Raw genomic sequence first — 24,330 nt, 5'->3', positions numbered from 1 at the left:
GTGATGACGATGTACTGAGTTCAAATTTCTGCTCCTAAAAGTAAAAAAAAAAAAAAAAAAAAGTAACATAAATAGCATAATCATTTTTAAAACATGCTTATTCATCACTTCAAAGTGATCAAACCTCAAATCATGAAAGAGACAATGTTCAGATAGTTTGGATATTGTTTGTTCTCCTAATTGATAAAACTTATTGGACAATATAAAATATACTTAATATGACAATACAAGAAAAAAATAAATACTGAATACCACCTGTACACCTTTATAAGTATTTTATTGGCACCACGTTGAAAACAAATTTAAGATCAATATTGGGAAACAACATTCAATAATATGATTATTAAAATATCAAGCCCCCTTTTCGCCTCTATATCTTTGATTTTATTCATATAATATATGTAGATGTAGACTGCTTTTCACTAAAACATTCATGTAAAAAAATTAATTGGTCTGTTATATTTGTATTCAATAATGTTTTAATAATAATCCCGGAAGTGTTGAAGCGGAAACCACGGATATCATATTAAGGATGTCTAATAGGCACCATACGCCAACGGAGTCGGACCTCATTACTCGTGGGCCATTTTGCGTCGGGGCCATTCGATAAACATAAGAGGCAATGGAGCGTGTACGATATTTTGAAATATCTTTTGGGAGCTCAATTTTTTAGCCGTTTTTCTAACGGGTAGCTTGTTGTAAAAGCCAGTGATTCATTAATATTGTCCCATACAAAGGAATAATTGCAGCATTTTATCAATATTTCAGGCCGAATCATAACCACGTTAATACAGTTTTTCTAAACCAAAATCTTCGTAAATACGTCAAGAATGTCCGCTGCAGCAGTCTGTTTGAGAAGTCCCCCGATGCAAGATGGCCACCAGTTACTTATGCAGCCAATTCCGCTTTTTGATATCTAATTAGATAAAGTTGATATCCACAGAGAAAGCAGCACAATCTCAAGCGACAACAAGGAAACCCGAGCATTTTTTATATTTTTTTGCAATGCATTGTTATTTATCTTTGCTATTTGGAATCTAACGTCCTCAAATGAGTACGCAGGGTTTCAGGAGGATAGACATAATTTGTGTTTTAACCTCACAGACAAGCGTCTTTTTGACAATTTGTCAAAATGTGGACTCGCCGGCTGCTCTTTAGGATTCTTTTTGTAAGATTTGTCAAGAAACCGGACGCTTGGATTTTTTTCCCCTAAGTGAGCCATGGATTGCTACTTCCTATCGTCGGTTTGTGCCTAGCTGAGACCTCAAGCTTGGGTAAATTACCTTTTTTTTTTTTTTTTTTTTTTAAATCAAGCAATCAATTAAACTTAATTAATGCTTCAATTTTAGCACATAAAATGAAACTAAATATACTTGAATTAAAATCAAGCCATCCCACCACTTGTCCGGAAGGACGCAGTATGCAAAAAATAACTTAATTATGGGCTGAAGAAGGACACATAAATTGGTACAGACCATTCAAGTGAAGAAAACAACCCAGTTTAAAATGGATTGGACGTATATCGCCGGGCGGATAGAACATTGCATTTTTTTGTTAAAGTGTAAACTCTTGTGTTCAAGGTGGCGTGATGACATCATTTCAGCGGAGACACCCAATAATCCGCACGGTCAAAGCAGTCATGAGGTCTGGAAATATTTTGAAATATGGACTGATCATCCTGACCCTGTTTGGCTTCATCTTCCTGCTGCAAAATATTTCAAATGAGGAGGTGAGAGAATTTTGTCCAATTTTCTTAGCATTCATGGAAACGTACACAAAATATTATAATTGTTTTGTAGGACTTGTACAGTCCCTTTCAAAAAATTAGCATATTGTGATAAAGTTCATTATTTTCTGAAATGTAATGATAAACATTAGACTTTCATATATTTTAGATTCATTACACACAACTGAAGTAGTTCAAGCCTTTTATTGTTTTAATATTGATGATTTTTGCAAAAAAGTCAAGAAAAAACTAAATTCCCTATCTAAAAAAATTAGCATATTTCATCCGACCAATACAAAAAAAAAAGTCAACCTTCAATGAATTATATCAGCTATGCACTCAATACTTGGTTGGGAATCCTTTTGCAGAAATGACTGCTTCAATGCGGCGTGGCATGGATGCAGTCCGCCTGTGGCACTGCTGAGGTGTTATGCAGGCCCAGGATGCTCCGATAGCGGCCTTAAGCTCATCCACAGTGTTGGGTCTGGTGTCTCTCAACTTCCTCTTCACAATATCCCACAGATTCTCTATGGGGTTCAGCTCAGGAGAGTTGGCAGGCCAATTGAGCACAGTAATGCCATGGTCAGTAAACCATTTACCAGTGGTTTTGGCACTGTGAGCAGGTGCCAGGTCGTGCTGAAAAATGAAATCTTCATCTCCATTAAGCTTTTCATCAGATGGAAGCCTGAAGTGCTCCAAAATCTCCTGATAGCTAGCTGCATTGACCCTGCCCTTGATAAAACACAGTAGACCAATACCAGCAGCTGACATGGCACCCCAGACCATCACTGACTGTGGGAACTTGACACTGGACTTCAGGCATTTTGGAATTTCCTTCTCCCCAGTCTTCCTCCTAGCTCTGGGACCTTGATTTCCGAATAACATGCTAAATTTGCCTTCATCTGAAAAAAGTACTTTTGACCACTGAGCAACAGTCCAGTGCTGCTTCTCTGTAGCCCAGGTCAGGCGCTTCTGCCGCTGTTTCAAGTTCAAAAGTGGCTTGACTTGGGGAATGCAGCACCTGTTATACATTTCCAGGTTCATGCAGGTCCCCCAAGGTCTGGAATCGGCCCTTCTCCACAATCTTTCTCAGGGTGCGGTCACCTCTTCTGGTTGTGCAGCATTTCCTGCCACACTTTTTCCTTCCCACAGACTTTCCACTGAGGTGCCTTGATACAGCACTCTGGGAACAGCCTATTCGCTCAGAAATTTCTTTCTGTGTCTTAGCTTCTTGCTTGAGGGTGTCAATGATGGCCTTCTGGACAGCAGTCAGGTCGGCAGTCTTGCCCATGATTGCGGTTTTGAGTAATGAACCAGGCTGGAAGTTTTATTGGTTTAAAATTGATTTTCAGCTTTGTGCTTTGGAGCTCAGTTGAATCAGAACCCAGAGATGTCACTTATGAAAAGAAATGTAAAAGAATACGTCTTTGGGACACTGAATCAATTAAAAATAGAACGTATTTATACCTTTTTGGGAGCAAATGCGTTTATTTTTTTAAATATGATTTGAGTCATTCACAATCAATTAGTCAATGTCATTGAAGATGTGTTCCCTGAACAATGAGCACTGAACTTAAACAAAAACCCAACAGGTATTGTGCTTTGTCATCAGATAAAAACATCTGGTGCTACAGGAGAGGAGACTTTTGTGGTCTTGGTTCATGAAACAACTTTCTTTACCTGGCAATTATAGGACAGCAAGCCAATTAATAACGAAAAGGCCTCTCAATAACTTGTAAAAATAACACTGTGAAATGCAAACATTATATAGTGAGGTTCATCACTCATTCCTCATTATCAAAAATATGGTAGAACAAAAAGGATTAACGGCTTGCCTTATCATAATCCATATAAACGGCACTGAGTGAACCCATTTTCAATAAAGCATGAGGTTTCTTCTCTGCACAGTATGAAATCCTTGTCCAGCCACTGCACTGTCATACGAAGCATGCTGACAGGACTAACAAGTCATACACATCCATATGTCCGTTTGAAACGTATGGTTAACGCATGGTTTCCGATCAAAGTATGGAAGCGTGTGGCAATCTCATCATACTTTGCCGGTAAACATTCATCTGAAAAGTGGCAGCGGCTTGGAATGATAAACCTGGGCTCCAAATGACAAAGTAGCCGCCTGAATCCTATGTCTTCGACAAGGAAAAGGGTTTCTCCGCCCGTCTGCGTGGCTGTCGGGCGCCCGGTGGGGCTTGCGTGCTGCTGGATGTGGTAGGGCATGCTCGGGTTGGGGGTTCCGGTGCCGGGATTGGCGATGCGGCGGCGTAGGGTTGGTCGCCAACGGGCTTACACTCATAAGAGATTCACACGATTACTGGGTTCTAGACCACAGAACTGATTTGTGTACACTCTACCCCTTTCAATCACTTAGCTTATAGTCTTATAGACACCCCCACCCCCATTCTCCTCTTTCACTGGCCAGTAGGCCCCCACATGGTGTAAACCGGAAATACATCTCGCTGACGATAGCACCAGCATATTAGTAACTAGTTTAGATGTTCAATGTATTTCTTGTTGTTGTTTGTGTATGTGTTTCTTTTCTTTCTTCTCTTGTATTTCTTTTCTTCTGTCCCCCCATAATCCCTTCCTGTTCGCTGCTTTGTCATAATAAAAATGATCACAATGGGAGTATGTCAGACTCTCAATGTGAAACATTAAAACTGTTCAGAATCCGGGCACTTAGACTTCCATTCTCTGTGTCAAACAGCTGAACAGGACAGGTTTTAAAAAAAAAAAAAAAAAAAAGGGTTGGTTGTCTTGCGGCATCATTTCTATGATCATGTTTATGATCGCTATAGCCCTCAGTCATCTTTGTGAAACTTTTCAAAGGCCTCGTCAAATGGTACAACCCCGGCTTTCTTAGCTGGCTTTGGAATTGGATGGGCAGCTTCATTCGCAGCTCGCGCGTCTTCGTACTCTTTTAAAACACTATCGAAGCGACTGTGATCTTTTAAGTGGCTTATTAAGATGTGTTGTAGCCAGAGGTGTAGCAAGGGTCCCAGCGGGCCCCAGGCAACAAGCAACATGGGGCCCTTCGAGCGTGTGCAACTAAGGGGGACAGTTGGACTTGGAGCAATAGAATATTTAATAAAAGTATAATAACGCCTCGGTCTCATAGAGTGCTTTTTAGGTCACACAAAGGGCCCGGCTTCTACTACATTTGGACATTAAATTACAGTAACATAGTACACTCACCGCTGTCTTGCTTCCTTTTCTCCTCTTCTGTTTTTTTTCTTTCGTCACTTCCAGAAGGATAACTTCTCTTCATTTTGGATATACGCCAATTAAAAAAAAGCCAAATCGCCGCTCACTCTCACTCTGAGTCACGTGAGGGAGGGGGAGGTGTAGAGCGAGTGAAGGGTGCCTTTCAGGGAACTCAGACACAAGGCTTTCACTGCTAAATCTGGCTGGGGGCCCAAGGCAATTGCCTCGTTTTCCTAATGGGACGCGACGCCTCTAGTTGTGGCTTGACACTTTTTTCCCTCCTCGTGGAACTCCGGCTTTACATTTGTTACAAATTACGAGTGAAGCATTTTCCACTGACAACTTCCCACACTTGACAACTTAACAAAATCCCATACTACCGACGTACTAGCCAGCCTTGCGACACACTGCCGTCACTTGAGCGTTACGTCACAGAAAGGGAGTGCTTGATTTGTGGCACAACTCCCTTTTCTCAAACCACACACAGTCACTGATACATTGTACTGGCGAAACAGGAGTGGAAACGAACACACTCATCCCACCACCCGATAATATATTATACTTTATATTATCGGGCCTATTAATAATATTATTGTATTTATTGGGATGACGTCATAATTTCTATTATTGGACCAATAATAATCGATCCAATAATTATCATGTACCTATAGTATAAAGGTAAGTGTAAGGGGCTAATATGAGAGATGAATATTTTAAGGCTGGATGGTATGTCGTTCCGATGAAAGGGAATGAATGTGATTGGTCGACAGGGACCACTAAAAGTAAGCTTTACCCAAATTTTTGCCATTTATCACCCTAGATGACAACAATTTCAGAAATTCGTTCAGTCATCTCTTGTACCGTTTATCATCACAATTTTTGCGGACTCGCTGGGGTGTTGAAGCCTATCCCACGTAACTATGGGCAGGAGGCGCGGTAGAAATTTAAAAATTCAAACGATTCCGGGAGCATCGGAGAGTTAGAACCGGTTTCCATCGATGCTCGATGCCCAACCCTAGTCATCAGTAAAGTAACTGGATTAGTATTTTTGAGGCGTAATCATCAGTAGAGTAACTGGATTAGTATTTTTGAGGCGTAATCCGTAATTATTTTTTTCAAGTAATTTGTGACAGCACACGTAATGGATAGGATGACAGATGAGGTTAGACATGAATCTCCATGGACTATGATGTTTGCAGATGACTTTGTGATCAGTAGGGATAGCAGGGAACATCCCTGTGTGTAAATGAGAGAGAAAAGACAGGAGGCAGAGCTGGAGGTGGCACAGATGAAGCAGCTGAGATTCTCTTTGGATGTGACCAGGATGGATACGATCAGGAATGAGCATATCCAGGGGTGCACATAAGTGGTCCGCATGCGCGCATGCGTACTGGACGTCGACAAACGCGCTGGCCCTCAACGGTTTCCATACGCTTTTGCGTACCGATGGCTGACCACTGTATTTGCGGCGGACACGAGAAAATAACTTCTCAAAATGTCGAAGAGGCAGGCCACACTGAGTAATTACTTCCGTGTTCCCCCACCCCCGTCAAAAGACAGACAGACGACAGAGACGTCACCGGAGCTACCGAAAAAAAGGACTTTTGCTGAAAAGTGGCTACAGGAGGTACCATGGCTAGAAGCAAATGATGCTCGCACGGAAATGCGGTACAAAATGTGCCGTGAGAATCCCAATGTCGCCGATATGAGCAGCGCATTTTATGTAGGGTCAAAGAATTTCAGCCATCCAAACTTTGAAAAGCACGAAAAAAGCAGAGAGCATGTGGCAATTAAGCAAACTATCGATGTCAGACATGACCCCACTCGCCCTATGGACAAGTCGCGGAGTAAAGGTAATGAACAGCGACATGCATTGACAAACGTGTTTTTGCTCGCATTTTACAAAGCTAAACATGCACGTTCAATGAGGTCTTATGAGGAGGACATCCCACTTTTAAAAAGGCTTGGAGTTAATGTGGGAGCCGCATAATGCCCTTTATTTTGAAAATTGGTGCTTTTATGTTTATTTCTTTACATTTCACTTCAAAGTAATGCCAATTTTGTTGTGCCAGTTGATGTTAATCAAGCATTAATTGTTAATGTAATTAATTAAAGTTAATTGGCTCTAAGTAAAGCTTGTCATAAATTTATCGCATCAGGCGGGTGGGCTCTCAAGCTCAATGAGGACCAAGTCACATCTCCAGGTCCTCCTCTGAGAACCTGGCCGAAAAAATTATGTGCACCCTTGAGCATATCAGAGGGACAGCACATGTTAGAGGATTTGGAGGGAAGGTCAGACGTTTCTTTTTTTTTTTTTTTTTTTTAATATCTATTTTGGTTACTAGATACTAAATTCTCTTTATTTTTCTAACTCTATGTGTTAAACGTGACCACAAAGTGGATTCACATTATTTATGTCATCTCTTCAGAACTGGAAGTACCACGCAGGGGCAGCACTGTACAAGTTCCAGAACCGGATCCAATCAATCACCTGTCAACGCCGCCCGACCTTTCACCAAAATCACTCCTTCTGTTCCCATCTTGGCCAGCCGCCGTCATCGATGGAAGCGCTGGAGGAGCAGGAACTTTTGGACATGATCGAGTGGCCCCGACTGCCCTCCGGCTCGGTGACCCCCGCCCTTTCACAGAGCAGCGACCCTGCGCACAGCCTCTTTTCTATCGTCCCCTCCAAAAATGGAAAACGTTGGTGTGTTGGAGACCAACTGGAAGCGCTGGTCCACCTGCACGACTTCAAGGGCCGACCCAAGCGCTACGGCGGCGATTTCCTGTTGGCTCGCTTGCACTGGCGAGAGTACGAGGCTGGCGTGGTCGGGCGAGTGCTGGACCACGAGAACGGACTTTATACAGTTCGTTTTCCCCTGCTGTGGGAGGGTTCGGCTCAGGTGGAGGTCACCATGGTGCACTCGAGCGAGGCCGTGGCGGTGCTGCGGCGGTTGAGGGAGAAACGGCCCGATCGGGTCTTCTTCGTCAGCCTCTTTCGCTTAGGCCTTTATTCAGAGACGACGGTGTGCAACGTGTGCCTTCCGCAGGACCATGGCCCGCTGTGCAACTATACAGACCTTCGCACAGGCGAGCCGTGGTACTGCTACAAGCCGAAAGGGCTCAGCTGCGACACCCGGATCAACCATGCTAAAGGAGGGTACCTCAAAAAAGTCATCACCAAGAAGGAAGCTTTGCTCTTTCAGAGGTTTGTACACTCAGTTATTGATTGACTTGAGTTACTCCAAAGGCCAAACAAGCAGAACGTGGTCTTTGATCAGATCTGGGCAGGCCCTCGCAGTCCCGTCAAACTCGGACGTCATGCAGCAGATTGTATTATAGTTAAAACTTTGACCTTGGTATGGTGAATATAGGGAAATTGCTCCAAATTGGTGGCATCGCCACGTTCCCAATTTTCAATATTTATTGCCTCACGGAATGTCTTTTTCCCCCACATGCGTTTAAAGCCTTTTGGCATTGGTCTGGAGTCGTTTGGGTCTAAACTGAAACTGTAAGGCCAAAAAAACTAAAATTAATAGAACAAAAGATAATGTAATTGGACAGAGGGACTGCTTTTATTTTTGTAGCACTTGTATCGTCCAGCATGTCCGAGACCATGTGTAATGCTGCAAGCAGTATCAGCTCCTTTCAAGGGCATAGGTTTACATAGGTACGGTAGAGACATAATACTACCAACTTTACAGGATACTCAAATTGTCCCCACCGACTTTTAAGCAACCTTATTTGCATTATATATAATTAATTCAGTTATATAGGTAATTTAGATTGTCTCCCCCATATGTTGTCGTGATTGAATTAATTTTTTTCCCTCAAATGCACGTTTGATTGGCTGATGACTCGAAGGAGGGATATTGGAAGTTGTTGGGGTTTTTTTTCGGCCAGCAGCTGCTGCGGCCACTGTAAGTAATGTAAAAAGAGGTCAATTTAGTGGAGGTGAGGAACACACCACTAGTTTTGCTACTGAAAGTCCGACCTGTATCAGCGTTAGCATAACATTAAACTGTGTGAATTTGCTAACCTGCAAAACTTGGAAGCTGCTTAGATAGAAGTGTCTTCCTGTATGTATTTTCTACTGTTAACATTAATTAAACTGTGAGAAATGTACTGAACCGAGGTTTATTCCTATCTCCCCAATTTTCATTTTTACTTTATTTATGTGGTTTTAAAGCAGTCCAAATGAGCGGGGTTTTTTTGTTGTTGTTGTTTTTTTTTTAGTTTGACTGTGCTTGTGGACAAAACAGTAGTGTCTTATCTAAAAGAAGGCCGAATTTTTATTTATTTTTGTTATTCCCTGACAAAGAGGTTTTTTTTTTTCACTTTTGGTTAATTTGTACAGTATATTATAAAAATATTCTATTAATTTCTCAACAATGTTGAGTTGTCTTAAGACGAATGTTTTTTGTTGTTTTTTGCAGTCCTGGATAATTAAGAAATTATTAAAAAGTTTGTATTTATTGTGTATTTTAATATAATTTGAGTTATGTTCAAATATTGAAATATAAATTTGCCAATTGAATCCAGGCATTTATTATTAAGTTTTTAAACTATTTCTTTATTAGTTTTTGAAAACAAAGGTTTGAATGGAACATTTATCAGCTGAACCAGTACATATTGGAGTTAGTATAAGTCAATACAGATGTATTTTGCATTGATCATTTAGCCTTTCAATTAATTAGGTTCATATTCGTGAGAAACGTAGCACTGACCCCCATTCACCCAATCTGTTTGGTCTTATTCATGTCCCGTCCCCAGCAAAGGTTTACATGTAGGTTTTTCTGTTATATCGTCCCTAGCAATGTTGAGACCAAACCTACGCCCTTGGCTCCTTTGCTGTGGTGTGGGTTTTTTTGCACTGAGCAACTTGGTATGCCACCTTATATGATGCTAACAGTGCGCGCTCGCTGGTTTAGTGCTGTAACACTCAAAAATTGGTACAATTGTTGGCAATATTCGGCACGTTTTCACTGAAAAAAAATCAAGTGGCTTTTCAATGTGATTGGGGTCTAATGTATTTAAGTGACGTCTTAATTGATTCGGCTTCATGCTGTCCGCTGCCACCATTTTAAGACACAGTAAACAAAAAAGTGAAGCCAAACGCTACATACACTTTGTCCTATTTCCTCGTCTTAGCTTTTGAGATACATCTCCAACATCCCTGTCAAATATTTCTTCATGCTGTCCCTGGAGGGTTCGTTCAGTGTACTCCATATCTCCGGCTCTTTGCTGTGTCCTCTTGTTTGTTGCAAAAATACCGCACACACACTCTGAAAATGAGAGCACCACTGCCACCAACTGAGTGGATGTGCAAATAAGTGTTTAGTCAACCACTAATTGTGCAAGTTCTCCCACTTGAAAATATTAGAGAGCCTTGTAATTGTCAACATGGGTAAACCTCAACCATGAGCGACAGAATGTGGGGGGGAAAAAAACTGAAAATCACACTGTTTGATTTTTTAAAAATTTATTTGTAAATCATGGTGGAAAATAAGTATTTGGTCAATACCAAAAGTTCATCTCAATACTTACTGTTATGTACCCTTTGTGGGCAATAACGGAGGCCAAACGTTTTCTGTAACTCTTCACAAGCTTTTCACACACTGTTGCTGGTATTTTGGTCCATTCCTCCATGCAGATCTCCTCTAGAGCAGTGATGTTTTGGGGCTGTCGTTGGGCAACACGGACTTTCAACTCCCTCCACAGATTTTCTATGGGGTTGAGCTCTGGAGACTAGCTAGGCCACTCCAGGACCTTGAAATACTTCTTACGAAGCCACTCCTTTGTTTCCCTGGCTGTGTGTTTGGGATCATTGTCATGCCGAACGACCCAGCCGTGTCTCGTCTTCAATGCCCTTGCTTATTTTCACTCAAAATCTCTCGATACATGGCCCCATTCATTCTTTCCTTTACACAGATCAGTGGTCCTGGTCCCTTTGCAGAAAAACAGCCCCAAAGCATGATGTTTCCACCTCCATGCTTCACAGTGGGTATGGTGTTCTTTGGATGCAATACAGTATTCTATCTCCTCCAAACACGAGAACCTGTGTTTCTGCCAAAAAGTTCTATTTTGGTTTCATCTGACCATAACACATTCTCCCAGTCCTTTTCTGGATCATCCAAATGCTCTCTAGCGATCCATAGACGGGCCTGGACGTGTACTTTCTTCAGCATGGGGACACGTCTGGCAATGCAGTATTTGAGTCCCTGGCGGCGCATTGTGTTACTGATAGTAGCCTTTGTTACTGTGGTCCCAGCTCTCTGTAGATCATTCACTAGGTTCCCCGTGTGGTTCTGGGATTTTTGTTCACCGTTCTTGTTATCATTTTGACGCTACGGGGTGAGTTCTTGCATGGAGCCCAAGATCGAGGGAGATGATCAGTGGTCTTGTATATCTTCCATTTTCTAATAATTGTCTCACAGTTGATTTCTTTACACCAAGCGTTTTACCTATTGCAGATTCAGTCTTCCCAGCCTGGTGCAGGTCTACAATTTTGTCTCTGGTGTCCTTCGACGGCTCATTGGTCTTGGCCGTAGTGGAGTTTGGAGTGTGACTGACTGAGGTTGTGAACAGGTGTGGTTTATACCGATAATTAGTTAAAACAGGGGCCATTAATCCGGGTAACGAGTGGAGCCTCGTTAGACCTCGTTAGAAGAAGTTAGACCTCTTTGACAGCCAGAAATCTTGCTTGTTTGTAGGTGACCAAATACTTATTTTCCACTCTAATTTGGAAATAAATTCTTTAAAAATCAAACAATGTGATTTTCTGTTTATTTTTTCCACATTCTGTCTCTCATGGTTGAGGTTTACCCATGTTGACAATTACAGGTCTCTCTAATCTTTTCAAGTAGGAGAACTTGCACAATTGGTGGTTGACTAAATACTTATTTGCCCCACTGTATTCCACGAGGTCACATTTGCCCCACTATTTGAGAAGGATTGGTTTTCACCAAGTTTAGGGACTACCACGCAGGGGGGTCACTATGTCTAAAGGACAGGGGGGACATAGCCTCCAGAAGCATGACCACAAAACTTAACAGCTAACAAAAGACTGGGAAATTCTTTATTATTATTTATGTAATCAGTTTACACAGTTATGTAAAAAAGGCTTCATTTGTCTGCACTCTCAGGTATACATTACTGTATGATCCCGAATGAATGAGACTTGCCAGATAAAAATACATAATATCAACAATGATCTTCCGATTGCATTGTAATCATGACTTTTTTCTCTGGTAACTTTTAACACCAGTGGCCTGAACGTCAAAGTTCCCATCCAAGCTTCTGGAACCGACACCATCAAAGTGCTGACCTCCAGGAAAGGTACTGCAAACTTTCAGAATATTGACTCATTCCCTCTGCGAATTATTTCTTCACTTATTGTCTGTCGTAATTGTAGAAAACAGCAGTGAAAATCTGGATCCTGCGAAGTTAGCGACGTCGGGGTACTACTACCGGGGCGCTTGGAGGCCATTGGAAGGCATCACCATGCAGCAGTTTGACAGGGCGTCTGCAGTCACTCGGTGTTTGGCTAACAAGAGAGTCAACATGTATGGGGATTCCACCATGCGCCAGTGGTTTGAGTACCTGCTCACTATACTTCCAGGTGATTACCTTCATCTCGTAGGCTTGTGGCAACTTGGTTTAGGACAGAGTTTGAAAAATTAATTAAATCTGATATTTTAATTTGTCTTTAAATCATTTATTGCCATTGATGAGGATAGATGTCCAATCATTTAAACAGCGTGAATTGGCTGTGAATGCTCATCTTTAAATGCCATTGACGGTGCTAGACATCCAATCGATTTAGACGGGAAGGGGCGGATGAATGAATTCGTGGCTTTGGCAGCTTAAAGGGGAAGTTCAGAATTTTGACATTAGGCTTAATACTCGAGTTAGCAGGGATTTAATTAGTCGGTTGAGTTGATTTCAACAAATTCCATGCAGTTATTATTGGCTAAGCTAGCGCGAGTCAATGCCTGTTTAGCATGCTAATTTGAAGATTCTTTTTTTAAAATAAGGAATTAAAACAAAATTGGAAGTGTGACATGTAGGAGCTTTAGTAAATAAATACTTAATTAAATAAAAAAGTGTCATTGGAATGTTATTTTTTCCAATACTGTATGTCAACTTTTATGTATTTAAATTTTTACTAGATTTTTTTCAATGTTTAGTTAGAAGTTTTAATGAGCTTTTATTTTTCTGTATTCTGTTCAGTTTTGTTTAGTTCAGTTCTTCTTTTATTATTTCAGTTTTTAGTCATTTATTTCAAATTTAATTTGAATGTATTTCAACATTTTTTTCAACATTTATCTTTAATTTTTATTCATTTAATTATTTCCATTTTCAATATGTAAATTTTTATGTATTTTTTTTAATGAGCTTTTTAATGTATTCAGTTTTGTTTAGTTCAATTCTTATTTAATTAGTTCACGATTTCAGTTTTTAGTCATTTATTTCAATTTGTATTTCATAATTTATTTAATTGTTTTCCCCTTTGGCGTTTTTTTTTTTTTTCATTTAATTATTTCCATTTCAAATCATTTATTTCAATTTACATTTACATATTTCAAATTATGTTTGAAATGTTTATTTCCATTTTTTCAACATTATGTCAATGTCTTTATTGATTGCAACACTTATTTTCATGTATGTATTAAATCTTTTAATTTAATTCTTCATAAATTGTTTCAAAATTTCGTTTCAAGTGCCGTATTTTCCGCACTATAAGGCGCTTCTAAAAGCCTTCAATTTTGCACTTAATCCAATGCACCTTATATATGGATCAAAATTGGTTAATCATGGTATGTCATTCCCTTTAGCACAGCACCATGTAATGGATGTTTAACAACCCCAACTACTAGTGCTACTACTGCGCCTTATAATGCGGTGCACCCTATGTATGAAAACAGTTTAAAATAGGCCGTTAATTGAAGGTGCACGTTATACTCCAATGCGCCTTATAGTGCAGAAAATACAATAATTTACTTCTATTTATTTCAACATTTATTTACCTCAGTTTTTGTTTATTTCATTTTTGGCACTGCTGCAACTCCACTTTGTGATCTTACCATGGAAATACAAACATTCTGTGATCTGAATCATGCTAACGTAGCAGACAATGTAATCGGAATCATGCTAACATAGCAAACAATGTACCTCAAAGTGTAAAACATTTCAAATTCATTTTTCTGTCAATTGCTGTTTTTTGGGAATGTCCATTCCTTGGCTTGTTCATTCAAAGCGAACATTTCGGAATGCGCTATGTTTTTGAAGTGCTTGTGATCAAATCTATGTGTTCTTATAAACCCAACTAATATACCAATTTCCTTTCACTTAGTTTTATTGTGTTCTTCACTACAGAAATGAAGGAATTCAACCTGGAGAGTCCGAAAAAAGTTGGACCCCTAATGGCGGTGGACAGCACACACAACATCCTGTTGCAGTATCGCTGCCACGGCCCACCCATCCGCTTCTCCACTGTCCTGGCCAGCGAGTTGCGCTACATCGCCAACGAGCTGGACGGCCTTACCGGCGGGCCCAACGCAGTTGTGGCCATCAGCATCTGGTCTCACTTCAGTACCTTCCCCGTGGAGGTGTACATACGCCGCCTCCGACACATCCGCAAGGCTGTGGTGCGACTCCTGGACCGGGCGCCAGGGACGACGGTGGTGGTCCGCACGGCCAACCCTCAGGCTTTGGATCACGACGTCAGCCTGTACAATAGCGACTGGTTTTCATTGCAGCTGGACGAGGTGCTTCGCGCCATGTTCAAGGATCTGGACGTTTTGCTGGTGGACGCCTGGCAGATGTGTGTGGCGCACCACCAACCACACCATCTGCACCCTCCTGCAGCCATTGTGAAGAACATGGTAGAGTTGATGTTGTCCTACGTTTGTCGAGACAGGACCAGAACGAAGCTATGACTTTGGAAAGCAAAAATAGTTATGAAATGGTAATGCAAAAGTCAACAAAACAAAACATATTGGAAACATTTGGCGATTTTGAACAGGGGAACTTATTTTTTGCCTTTTAAAAGTATGACTTTATTCTCTAAATAGTACAGCTTCCGTAGCATACATTGTTTTAATTTATTGAGGAAAAACGTTACAGAAATGACTAAAGGACATGCAGCTACCAGCCAAAGAGGTGCTCATAGATGTCCAGTCCATTTCAACTGGAGGGATGGCAGCAATCATTTGCTTTTTTTTTTTTTTTTTTTTTTGGAAGGGGGGTGCAAACCCCATGAGTGAAAGTTTCTGAGGTGAGAGTTGATTTAAAATCTTGGCTTCAGCAATAATAAAATACTTCCGTTTCATTGCCATTGAAGGTGATAGATGTCCAATCCATTTGAACTGAGGGGATGGCAGAAATCGTTTGCTTTAGTGTTGCACCGATACCTGGCTGTGCAGTATCGGCCGATATCATACTGATACCACTTTGTTTAAAATTTATATGGTCAAGTATTCTGCTGTCTATGTATATGGCTGAAAACACTCAGGTGACTTGAAATTCCGCTCTGAGACCCCCAATTTGGCCAAATTTCAAAACTGTTCGATATGCATGTGTGATACATCATTGGAAAAATTAAAATCTCAATTTTCTTGGGGAAGAAAGGTTTTGGACAGGAGGGCATTTAAAAAAAAAAAAAAACAAAGTTTTTTAAACACCAAAACCCTATACGGAGGTGAGAGCACGCAAGAGCAGATTTATAGACGCCATGACTTTAACGAGATATTATCGCGTACTTACCTCTTTTCGATCCAAAAACTCCATGTCGCATGTATCACTGAGTGTCAAGACACAGCTGTGAATGGCCACAGCTGGATTTTTGGGGGATTTTATGGGTTAAACATGGTAATGTAACAAGGGTCGTGATGCAGAAATCGCAGACATCAAGGAACGGTCGAGATTTTCTTTTTCATAAATTTACCCTTTAAAATGTTTTTTTATTTTTTTTTCTTAGTTTGGATCGATTATTTATCATCTAAAATATCAGGAAAAATGCGACAGTAACAAAAAAATACAATTTAGTGAAAGTTATTAGGTAAATATCCATGACTTTTTTTACAGACACCATTTTTTTCATTGTGACGTAATTTGTTTAAAAGTTTAAAATATGCGAGTGAATAATTTTTTAAAGTCTTTTTTTTTTTTTTTTTTTTTTAAACAAAATATTAGACATCAATTAATGATCCTAAGCTAAAAATGATAGACATTTTGAATAATAAATATAATTACTTACCTTGTATTCATGGCTGGGTTGAAACAAAAACGGTTGCGTGAGGTCTGTAAACGGGGGTTTCCAGGGTAAAACGGGCAAATTAAAAATAGTTCGGGGGCTTAGTGCACCATGAATCTACTAAGGCAGCATATAGATATATTGTTCTATCAAACATAACAGTTGTTTTGGCTTAAAGCAGTTTCTTTTAAAGAGGAGCGCAAGAGCAGAAACTGCTTTTTCAGTCTTGTTTTGAGTCTTGGTTATTTGAGTCACCGTTGCCTTTCTATCAGCTCGAACCAGCCTGGCCATTCTCCTCTGACCTCTGGCATCAACAAGGCATTTCCGCCCACTGGATATTTTTTCTTTTTCGGACCATTCTCAGTAAACCCTAGAGATGGTTGTGCGTGAAAATCCCAGTCGATCAGCAGTTTCTGTAATACTCAGACCAGCCCTTCTGGCACCAACAACCATGCCTCATTCAAAGTCACTCAAATCACCAACTGTGTGGTGCCATCATGTCAATATGGACCAAACTCTCTGAGGAATCCTTCCAGCACCTTGTTGAATCTATGCCACGAAGAATTGAGGCAGTTCTGAAGGCAAAAGGGGGTCCAACCCGTTACTAGCATGGTGTACCTAATAAAGTGGCCGGTGAGTGTGTATGTATGTATGTATGTATATATATATTTATATGTACATACACAAAATGAATCCAGTAGAACTTTTTATTGCATACCTGGTATGGGTGACATTAGTTAAATAAACCTTTGGATCTCAAAGGCCAAAATAGTGCTAAATTTATGAAATTAAAACATGTATAATACTAGCCCAACAGTAAGAAAGTAAAAATACAATGAATGATTTTTTTTTTTTTTTTAAATGCCATCCTGTTCAAAAATTTTATTCCCCCAGAACATTGAGATTTTAAGCTTTCCAATGATGTATCACACATGCATATAAGACAACTTTGAAATTTGGCCAAACTGGGGGTCTTCGAGCGGAACTTCAAGTCACCTGAGTGTTTTCCGCCATATATATAGGTGACAATAGTTAAATAAACCTATGGCTCTCAAAGGCCAAAATACTGCTAAATTTGTGAAATTAAAACGTGTATAATACTAGCCCAACAGTAAGAAAGTAAAAATACAACGAATGAATAAACTTTTTTTAAACCCTGAGTTTTGCCTCTCAAAGGCCAACCAGTGCAACTTTTGTGAAATTAATTAAAGTAATAATAATTGACCACAGCATTCTGTCTCTCTATTAGCCTCAATCTCTGTGCATTAGCAGCAACACACACTTAGCCACTTAGCTAACTTCTACAGCACTTTTGAATAGGCTTGCCACCCGTCCTTCTTTTCTTTCAGTAAAAGAAAATAAAAGTAAAGTAGGCGAACTGAACTGACCAGGGATTGTTGCTCCTGTCCAGCCCCCTTCCTCTGGATAGCAGTCCTGCTGTTTCAGCCTCAAACTCTTTGTGTTCATTCACGTTTCGTCTTCAAATGTTTTATCAGGTTCGAGGTATTGAAACTTGCCGATTTAACTCCACCTCTCGAAACGTTCAGGCTCCAAACCTCGCCATTGTACGCGACAGAGATTATAAAGTGAAATATTTCCAGACCGCCGACATTTTCCTCTCGTAGTTTTGTTTTTCCTACATATGAAAAAGCTGCCCGGGCTTTGGTTAAGAGCAGCTATCGGCCCGCTCTCATTGGTCTCGAGGAGGCCAATAGCGATAGCTGCTTGATATGCAAAGTGATCACGTGTCATCACACAACAGAGAGTGTAGTGAGCCTCAGGAGAAAAAAGGCTACCGTCAAGTGTTATAATACTGGACCGGTAAATGCTATCGGGGGCCTCTTTGTTGGTACTCGCCGAAACCGATAACAGCATTTTGGGCCGGATCGGCCACCCCTGCCAATACTGGTATCGGTTTCGGTGCATATTTACTTTTTTTACAACCCAAACCCCATGAGTGAAAGTTTCTGAGGTGATCGTTTATTCCAAAATCTGTCATAATTATCAACAATAAAATACACATTCAAAATTCATGTTCCAATGCCATTGATGAAGATAGATGTCCAATCCATTTGAACTGACAGCGATCATTCTCTTTTTTAAGGACTCAAACCCTATAAGTGAAAGTTTCTGAGGTGAGCGTTTATTCCAAAGTCTATCCGGATTATCAAAAATACAATACAAATTCAAAATTCATGCTCCAATGCCATTGACGAAGATAGATGTCCAATCCATTTGAACTGGCAGCGATCATTCGTTTTTTTCAAGGACTCAAACCCTATGAGTAAAAGTATCTGAGGTGAGCGTTTATTCCAAAATCTGTCGGAATGATCAACAATAAAAAAAAAAAACACTGTGAAAATTCATGTTTCGGTGCTATTGACAGACGCTAGACGTCCAACCCTTTTGAGCTGGGAGAGGCTCGCCATTAAAAATAGATTGGACGTCCATCGCCGTCCATGGACGGATGTTTGCCCAAGTTTTCGCAAGCATATTTTCAGCATGATGTATAACCATACAGGACAATAAAAGCAAGGAAAACAGCGTGAGTTTTTTTTTTTTTTTTTTTGCCACAGTAATTCCATCATCACGCAGCAGCAGACAATTGAAATAGAGCCGCCTGTAAGCCAGTGGAGGAGAGCCGTTAATGCTCTGACTGGTTATTACACATGCCTTTTCCATGACTGTGACTCTGTAAAACTCACAGGTGATGAGAATGCTCACCATGTGTCATATTGACACATTTGACTGTGAGGGGTGCGCAGCCTGCAAGGTTTACAAACCTAACACCAAAGTTTGTGTTTTGCTTGACAGGCCTGTGGATGAATCCAAAGCTGTTTTTAGCAGCGCTACAATGTCCCAAACATAATCTGTGTGCTTGGTAGGTATATTCTAGGCATGTACTGTACAGTATATGTCAGTTGCCGATGATGGTCTTTCAATGAGGCGAAGCTCAAAGTGTGTCCGCCTCTGAGTGTTTTGTGATGGTGAATGGGGCTCAACGGCACCCGCTACTCGGTAGGGAAAGAAACTAGAGTGCCAGAAGTCGAGTCTCCAAACACAAGCTACAAAAAAAGAAAAAAACAACAGAAATAAAAGTTCAATTTTTTGCTTGTCGTTTTTAACAAAAGAAAGTGATTATGAAAGTCTCCAGTTCAACTCAGAACAACAGAAGGAAAATTGAAAAATTTCAACGTTAAAACGACAAGCTCACTGATTTGCTCATTTCGCTGTCAATCAATAAGGGATTCAGCTTCAGACAGATCATCATGTACCACCAACCGCCCATAGACCCCCAGAGATGCACAGCTTTCGATGGGCGGGATAAACCCAGAAATGACTTTCACTGAAGTGTAGGGGTTCACCAAATTCGGACCTCGATGCTACCTGTCGTGTTTTCCATGTTTATCTCCCCTAACACACCCGAATCAAATAATTATGTCAACCACAAGCTCTCCAGAAGCCTGATAACGATCCTGATTATTTGATTTAAGTGTGCTGGAGGAGGGAGACATGAAAATCAAGATAGGAAAAGTGGCCCCTGAAGTCCCAATTTGGTGAAGCCTGCTGCTCTTGAATCAAATCATTGCGCACTTTGTAATATCGGCAAATATCTTACCACTGTCCGAAAAATGTATTTTGTATCATCATGAAATACATTTATATGTAATAATGTATGTACTTATTTATATATATCTACATATATATGTATACATTTATATATATATACATTTTATATATATATATATATATATATATATATACACAGTATATACAAGTATTTGATACACTGCCAATGGGAAAACCCATTGGCAGTGTATCAAATACTTGTATCAAATACTTGTTCTCCCCACTGTATATATATTCTATTAAAAAAATATTTAAAATATTTTAAAATTTTTCTGAACTCTTTGCATGTCAAGAGAGGTATTTATATGAAATTAATCAAAAATATATTTTTGAAAATATACAGTATAGTTTAACTATTTTTGCAACATAGTGGCCATTTTTCTATGAAATAATTATAGTTTTAATATTTAATAATCTCCAAGAGTTATTCATGTTAAGCAAATGAAATAAATAGTTACATATATTTGTAAAACCATTTTGTAAAACTATTGTTGCAGCAGATGTGCATTGTCGAATATACAGGATAATCCTATTTTTTGGGTGTGGTAAAATATAGACCAATTAATTTTAATGAATATGCCATGTATTCTATGTATCATTCTCAAATTATGACTTAATCCTAATGACTAAAATAAATCATTGGAACCAAAAATAACAATAATGATTAAGGCCTCCAAATTGGCAAAAAATATATATATACTGTATATATGCAGAAAATAGGGCTCTTGTACCACTGCTGTAATAATGACTAATGAAATCTAGGTGATCATAGTTTTTTTTAAATTACATTAGGAAAAAAAAAATAATAATAATAAGCCTTCGAACTATTTTTAAAGTGTCCGTTTTACCCTGAAAACCCCCGTTTACAGACATCGCGCAACCGCTTTTGTTTCAACCTAGCCATAAAAGTAGCTCAGTAATTATATTTATTATTCAAAATGTCTGTCATTTTTTGCTTAAAATCATTAATTGATGTCTAATATTTAGTTAAAAAAAAAAAAAAAAAACGACTTTAAAAAAATTATTCACTCGCAAATTTTAAACTTTTAAACAAATTACGTCACAATGAAACATTTGGCGTCTGGAAAAAAGTCACAGATATCTACCTCATAACCATCGCTTAACTGTATTTTTTTTGTTACTGTCACATTTTCCCCAATATGTTAGATGCTAAATAATCGATCCAAACAAAAAAATTGAAAAATAACGTTTAAAAGGGTAACTATATGAAAAAGAAAATCTCAACCACTCCTTGTTGTCTGCGATTTCTGCATCGCGACCCTTGTTATTGACTAGGCCACGCCCCCCAAACGTTCCCAAATGATCTGATGACTAGGCCACGCCCCCCAAATGTTCCAAAATGACCTGATATGACAAGGCCACGCCCCCCAAATGTTCCCAAATGACCTGATAAAATGTCCACAAACCAACCTGGGCGGGGCTAAGATCTGTATCTCCACACAGGAATGACCCAGGTGTAATTTCTCCAGAAATTGCAGTTTCTAGTTATATCACCATGTTTCACCCATAAAATTAAAAAAACATATATTCGGCCGTTGCCATTCAGAGCTGTGTCTTGACACTCGGTGATACATCCTACATGGAGTTTTTGGATCGAAACAAGGAAAGTACGCAATAATATCTCGTTAAAATCGTGGCGTCTTTAATTCGGCTCTCGCGTGCTCTCGCCTCCAATTAGGGTTTTGCTGTTTACATTTTTTTTTTTTTTTTTTTTTTTAAATGCCCTCCTGTTCATTTTTTTCCCCCAGAAAATTGAGATTTTAAGCTTTCCAATGATGTATCACACATGCATATTGGACAATTTTGAAAGTTGGCCAAATTGGGGGTCTCAGAGCGGAGCCATATATATATATATATATATATATATATATATATATATATATATATATATATACAATACTGTATATATAAAATTGTCGTCTCGCCCACCCGGGAGGTATGGTCTCTCCTTTCAAGCTCGGGTCCTCTACCAGAGGCCTGGGAGCTTGAGGGTCCTGCGCAGGATCTTAGCTGTCCCTAGGATTGCGCTCTTCTGAATGGAGACGTCGGACGTTGTTCCTGGTATCTGTTGGCGCCATGCACCCAGCTTGGGGGTTACTGCCCCTAGTGTCCCGATCACTACTGGCACCACTCTTGCCTTCACTCCCCACATTTTCTCCAACTCTTCCTTCAACCCTTGATATTTCTCCAGTGTTTCATGTTCTTTTTTCCTGATGTTGCTATCGCTTGGGATTGCTACATCTATCATTACTGCTGTCTTCTGATGTTTATCCACCACCACTATGTCAGGCTGGTTGGCCATCACCAGTTTGTCTGTCTGGATCTGGAGGTCCCACAGGATCTTTGCTCGGTTGTTCTCGAACACCTTCGGAGGTGTCGCCCACCTTGACTCTCCAGTCCGTACTTAGCACAGATGTTCCTGTACACTATGCCTGCTACCTGGTTATGTCGATCCATGTATGCCTTGCCTGCCAGCACCTTACACCCTGCTGTGATATGCTGGACTGTCTCAGGGGCCTCTTTGCATAGCCTGCACCTGGGGTCCTGTCTGGTGTGATAGACCCCAGCCTCTATTGCTCTTGTGTTAAGGGCCTTTTCTTGTGCTGCCATGATCAGTGCCTCCGTGTTGTCTTTCAGTCCGGCCTTTTCCAGTCACTGGTATGTTTTCCCCATGTCAGCTACCTCCTCAATTTGTCGGTGGTACACACCATGCAGGGGCTTGTCCATCAATGATAGCTCCTTAGGGTCCTCCTCCTTCTGTTGCCTGAGGCATTCACCGAGCAGGTCATCACTGGGGGCCATTTTCATGATGTACTCTTGGAGGGATGTAGTTTCCTCCTGGATCGTGGCTCTGATGCACACTAGTCCTCGGCCTCCCTCTTTCCACTTTGTGTAGAGCCTCAGGATGCTGGACTTGGGGTGAAACCCTCCGTGCATTGTAAGGAGCTTCCTTGTCTTGATGTCGGTAGCCTGCATCTCTTCCAGTGGCCAGGATACGATGCCGGCAGGGTATCTGATTACTGGTAGGGCATAGTTGTTAATGGCCTGGATCTTATTCTTGCCATTCAGCTGACTCTTGAGGACCTGCCTCACCCTCTGTAAGTATTTGGTTGTGGCAGACCTCCTAGTTGCTTCCTCATGGTTTCCATTTGCCTGTGGGATCCCCAGATACTTGTAGCTGTCCAGCACATCTGTTTTGTTACCTTCAGGTAGTTCAGCCCCTTCAGTTGAGATCACCTTCCCTCTTCTGGATACCATTCGCCCACACTTATCTAGTCCGAATGACATCCCGATGTCATTACTGTATATTCTCGTGAGGTGAATCAGGGAGTCGATGTCACGCTCGTTCTTGGCATACAGCTTGATATCATCCATGTAGAGGAGGTGACTGATGGTTGTTCCACTTCGAAATTGGTACCCGAAACCACTCTTGGTGATGATCTGGCTGAGGGGGTTTAGGCCTCTGCAGAACAGCAGGGGTGACAGAGCATCTCCTTGGTAGATACCGCATTTGATGCTCACATGCGCAACTGGCTTCGAGTTTGCTTATAGAGTTGTCTTCCACAACCCCAGTGAGTTCTGGAGGAAGGTCCTTAGTGTCCTGTTGATGTTATACAGCTTCAAGCATTCCAGTATCCATGTGTGTGCCATTGAGTCATAGGCTTTCTTGTAGTCGATCCAAGCAGTGCACAGGTTGGTGCTCCTGACCTTGCAGTCTCTGCCGACTGCCCTGTCCACCAGTAGCTGGTACTTGGCTCCCCTGGTGATATTGTCAATCCCTTTCTGTGCCCTGTGCATGTATTGCTCCATGTGCCTGCTCATTTTAGCCGCGATGATGCCTGATAGGAGCTTCCATGTGGTGCTGAGGCAGGTGATAGGCCGATAGTTGGATGGTACTATTCCCTTCTGGGGGTCCTTCATGATGAGGACTGTCCGACCTTGCGTTAGCCACTCTGGGTGGGTCCCCGACTTCAGCAGCTGGTTCATTTGTCCTGCTAGGCATTCATGTAGTGCAGTTAGCTTCTTAAGCCAGTAGGCAAGAATCTTGTCGGGCCCTGGACCGTTCAAGTTCTTCATTTTCGACAGTCTTGTCTGGTTGTCTGCTGTTGTGATGACTACTGGGTCTTGTTCTGGGATGTTGTGATGTTCTGACTGCAGGTCTGCCAGCCATTGGGTGTTAGTGTTGTGAGACGCCTCTTTTTCCCAGATACTCTTCCAGTATCGTTCAGTCTCAGCCCTGGGTGGATCTGCTGTGTTCTTGCTACCCTGCCACTGAGAGTAGACCTTAACTGGATTATTGGAGAACATAGTGTTTATTCTCCTGGCCTCTACTTCTCCTGTGTACCTCTTTAGGCGGCTAGGGCTGTGAGCCTTTGCTTAGCTAGCGGTCTCCCGTGCCTCAGCTGTGGACAGCTTGCTATATTTCTTGTGCAGTTCCTTTTTAGGTTTCACGCCTTTGCTCAGCTCTGTTAGGAGG

General features: G+C 40.8%; 1 protein-coding gene across 1 annotated transcript; it reads left to right on the top strand.

The window, feature by feature from the left end:
* Positions 1-934: 934 nt before the first annotated feature.
* nxpe3 (neurexophilin and PC-esterase domain family, member 3) lies at positions 935-16,139 on the top strand. The gene is made up of 6 exons (XM_057851467.1): positions 935-1,274; positions 1,581-1,729; positions 7,375-8,153; positions 12,213-12,283; positions 12,360-12,566; positions 14,324-16,139. The coding sequence occupies exons 2-6, from the start codon at positions 1,589-1,591 to the stop codon at positions 14,884-14,886; spliced, it is 1,761 nt and encodes a 586-aa protein (XP_057707450.1). The 5' UTR covers positions 935-1,274; positions 1,581-1,588; the 3' UTR covers positions 14,887-16,139.
* Positions 16,140-24,330: the final 8,191 nt, after the last annotated feature.

The sequence above is a fragment of the Corythoichthys intestinalis genome, chromosome 12, assembly GCF_030265065.1.
Source record: "Corythoichthys intestinalis isolate RoL2023-P3 chromosome 12, ASM3026506v1, whole genome shotgun sequence".
NCBI lineage: Eukaryota > Metazoa > Chordata > Actinopteri > Syngnathiformes > Syngnathidae > Corythoichthys > Corythoichthys intestinalis.
Note: the sequence above shows the minus strand (reverse complement) of the source record. Positions and strands in the feature narration are given on the sequence as shown.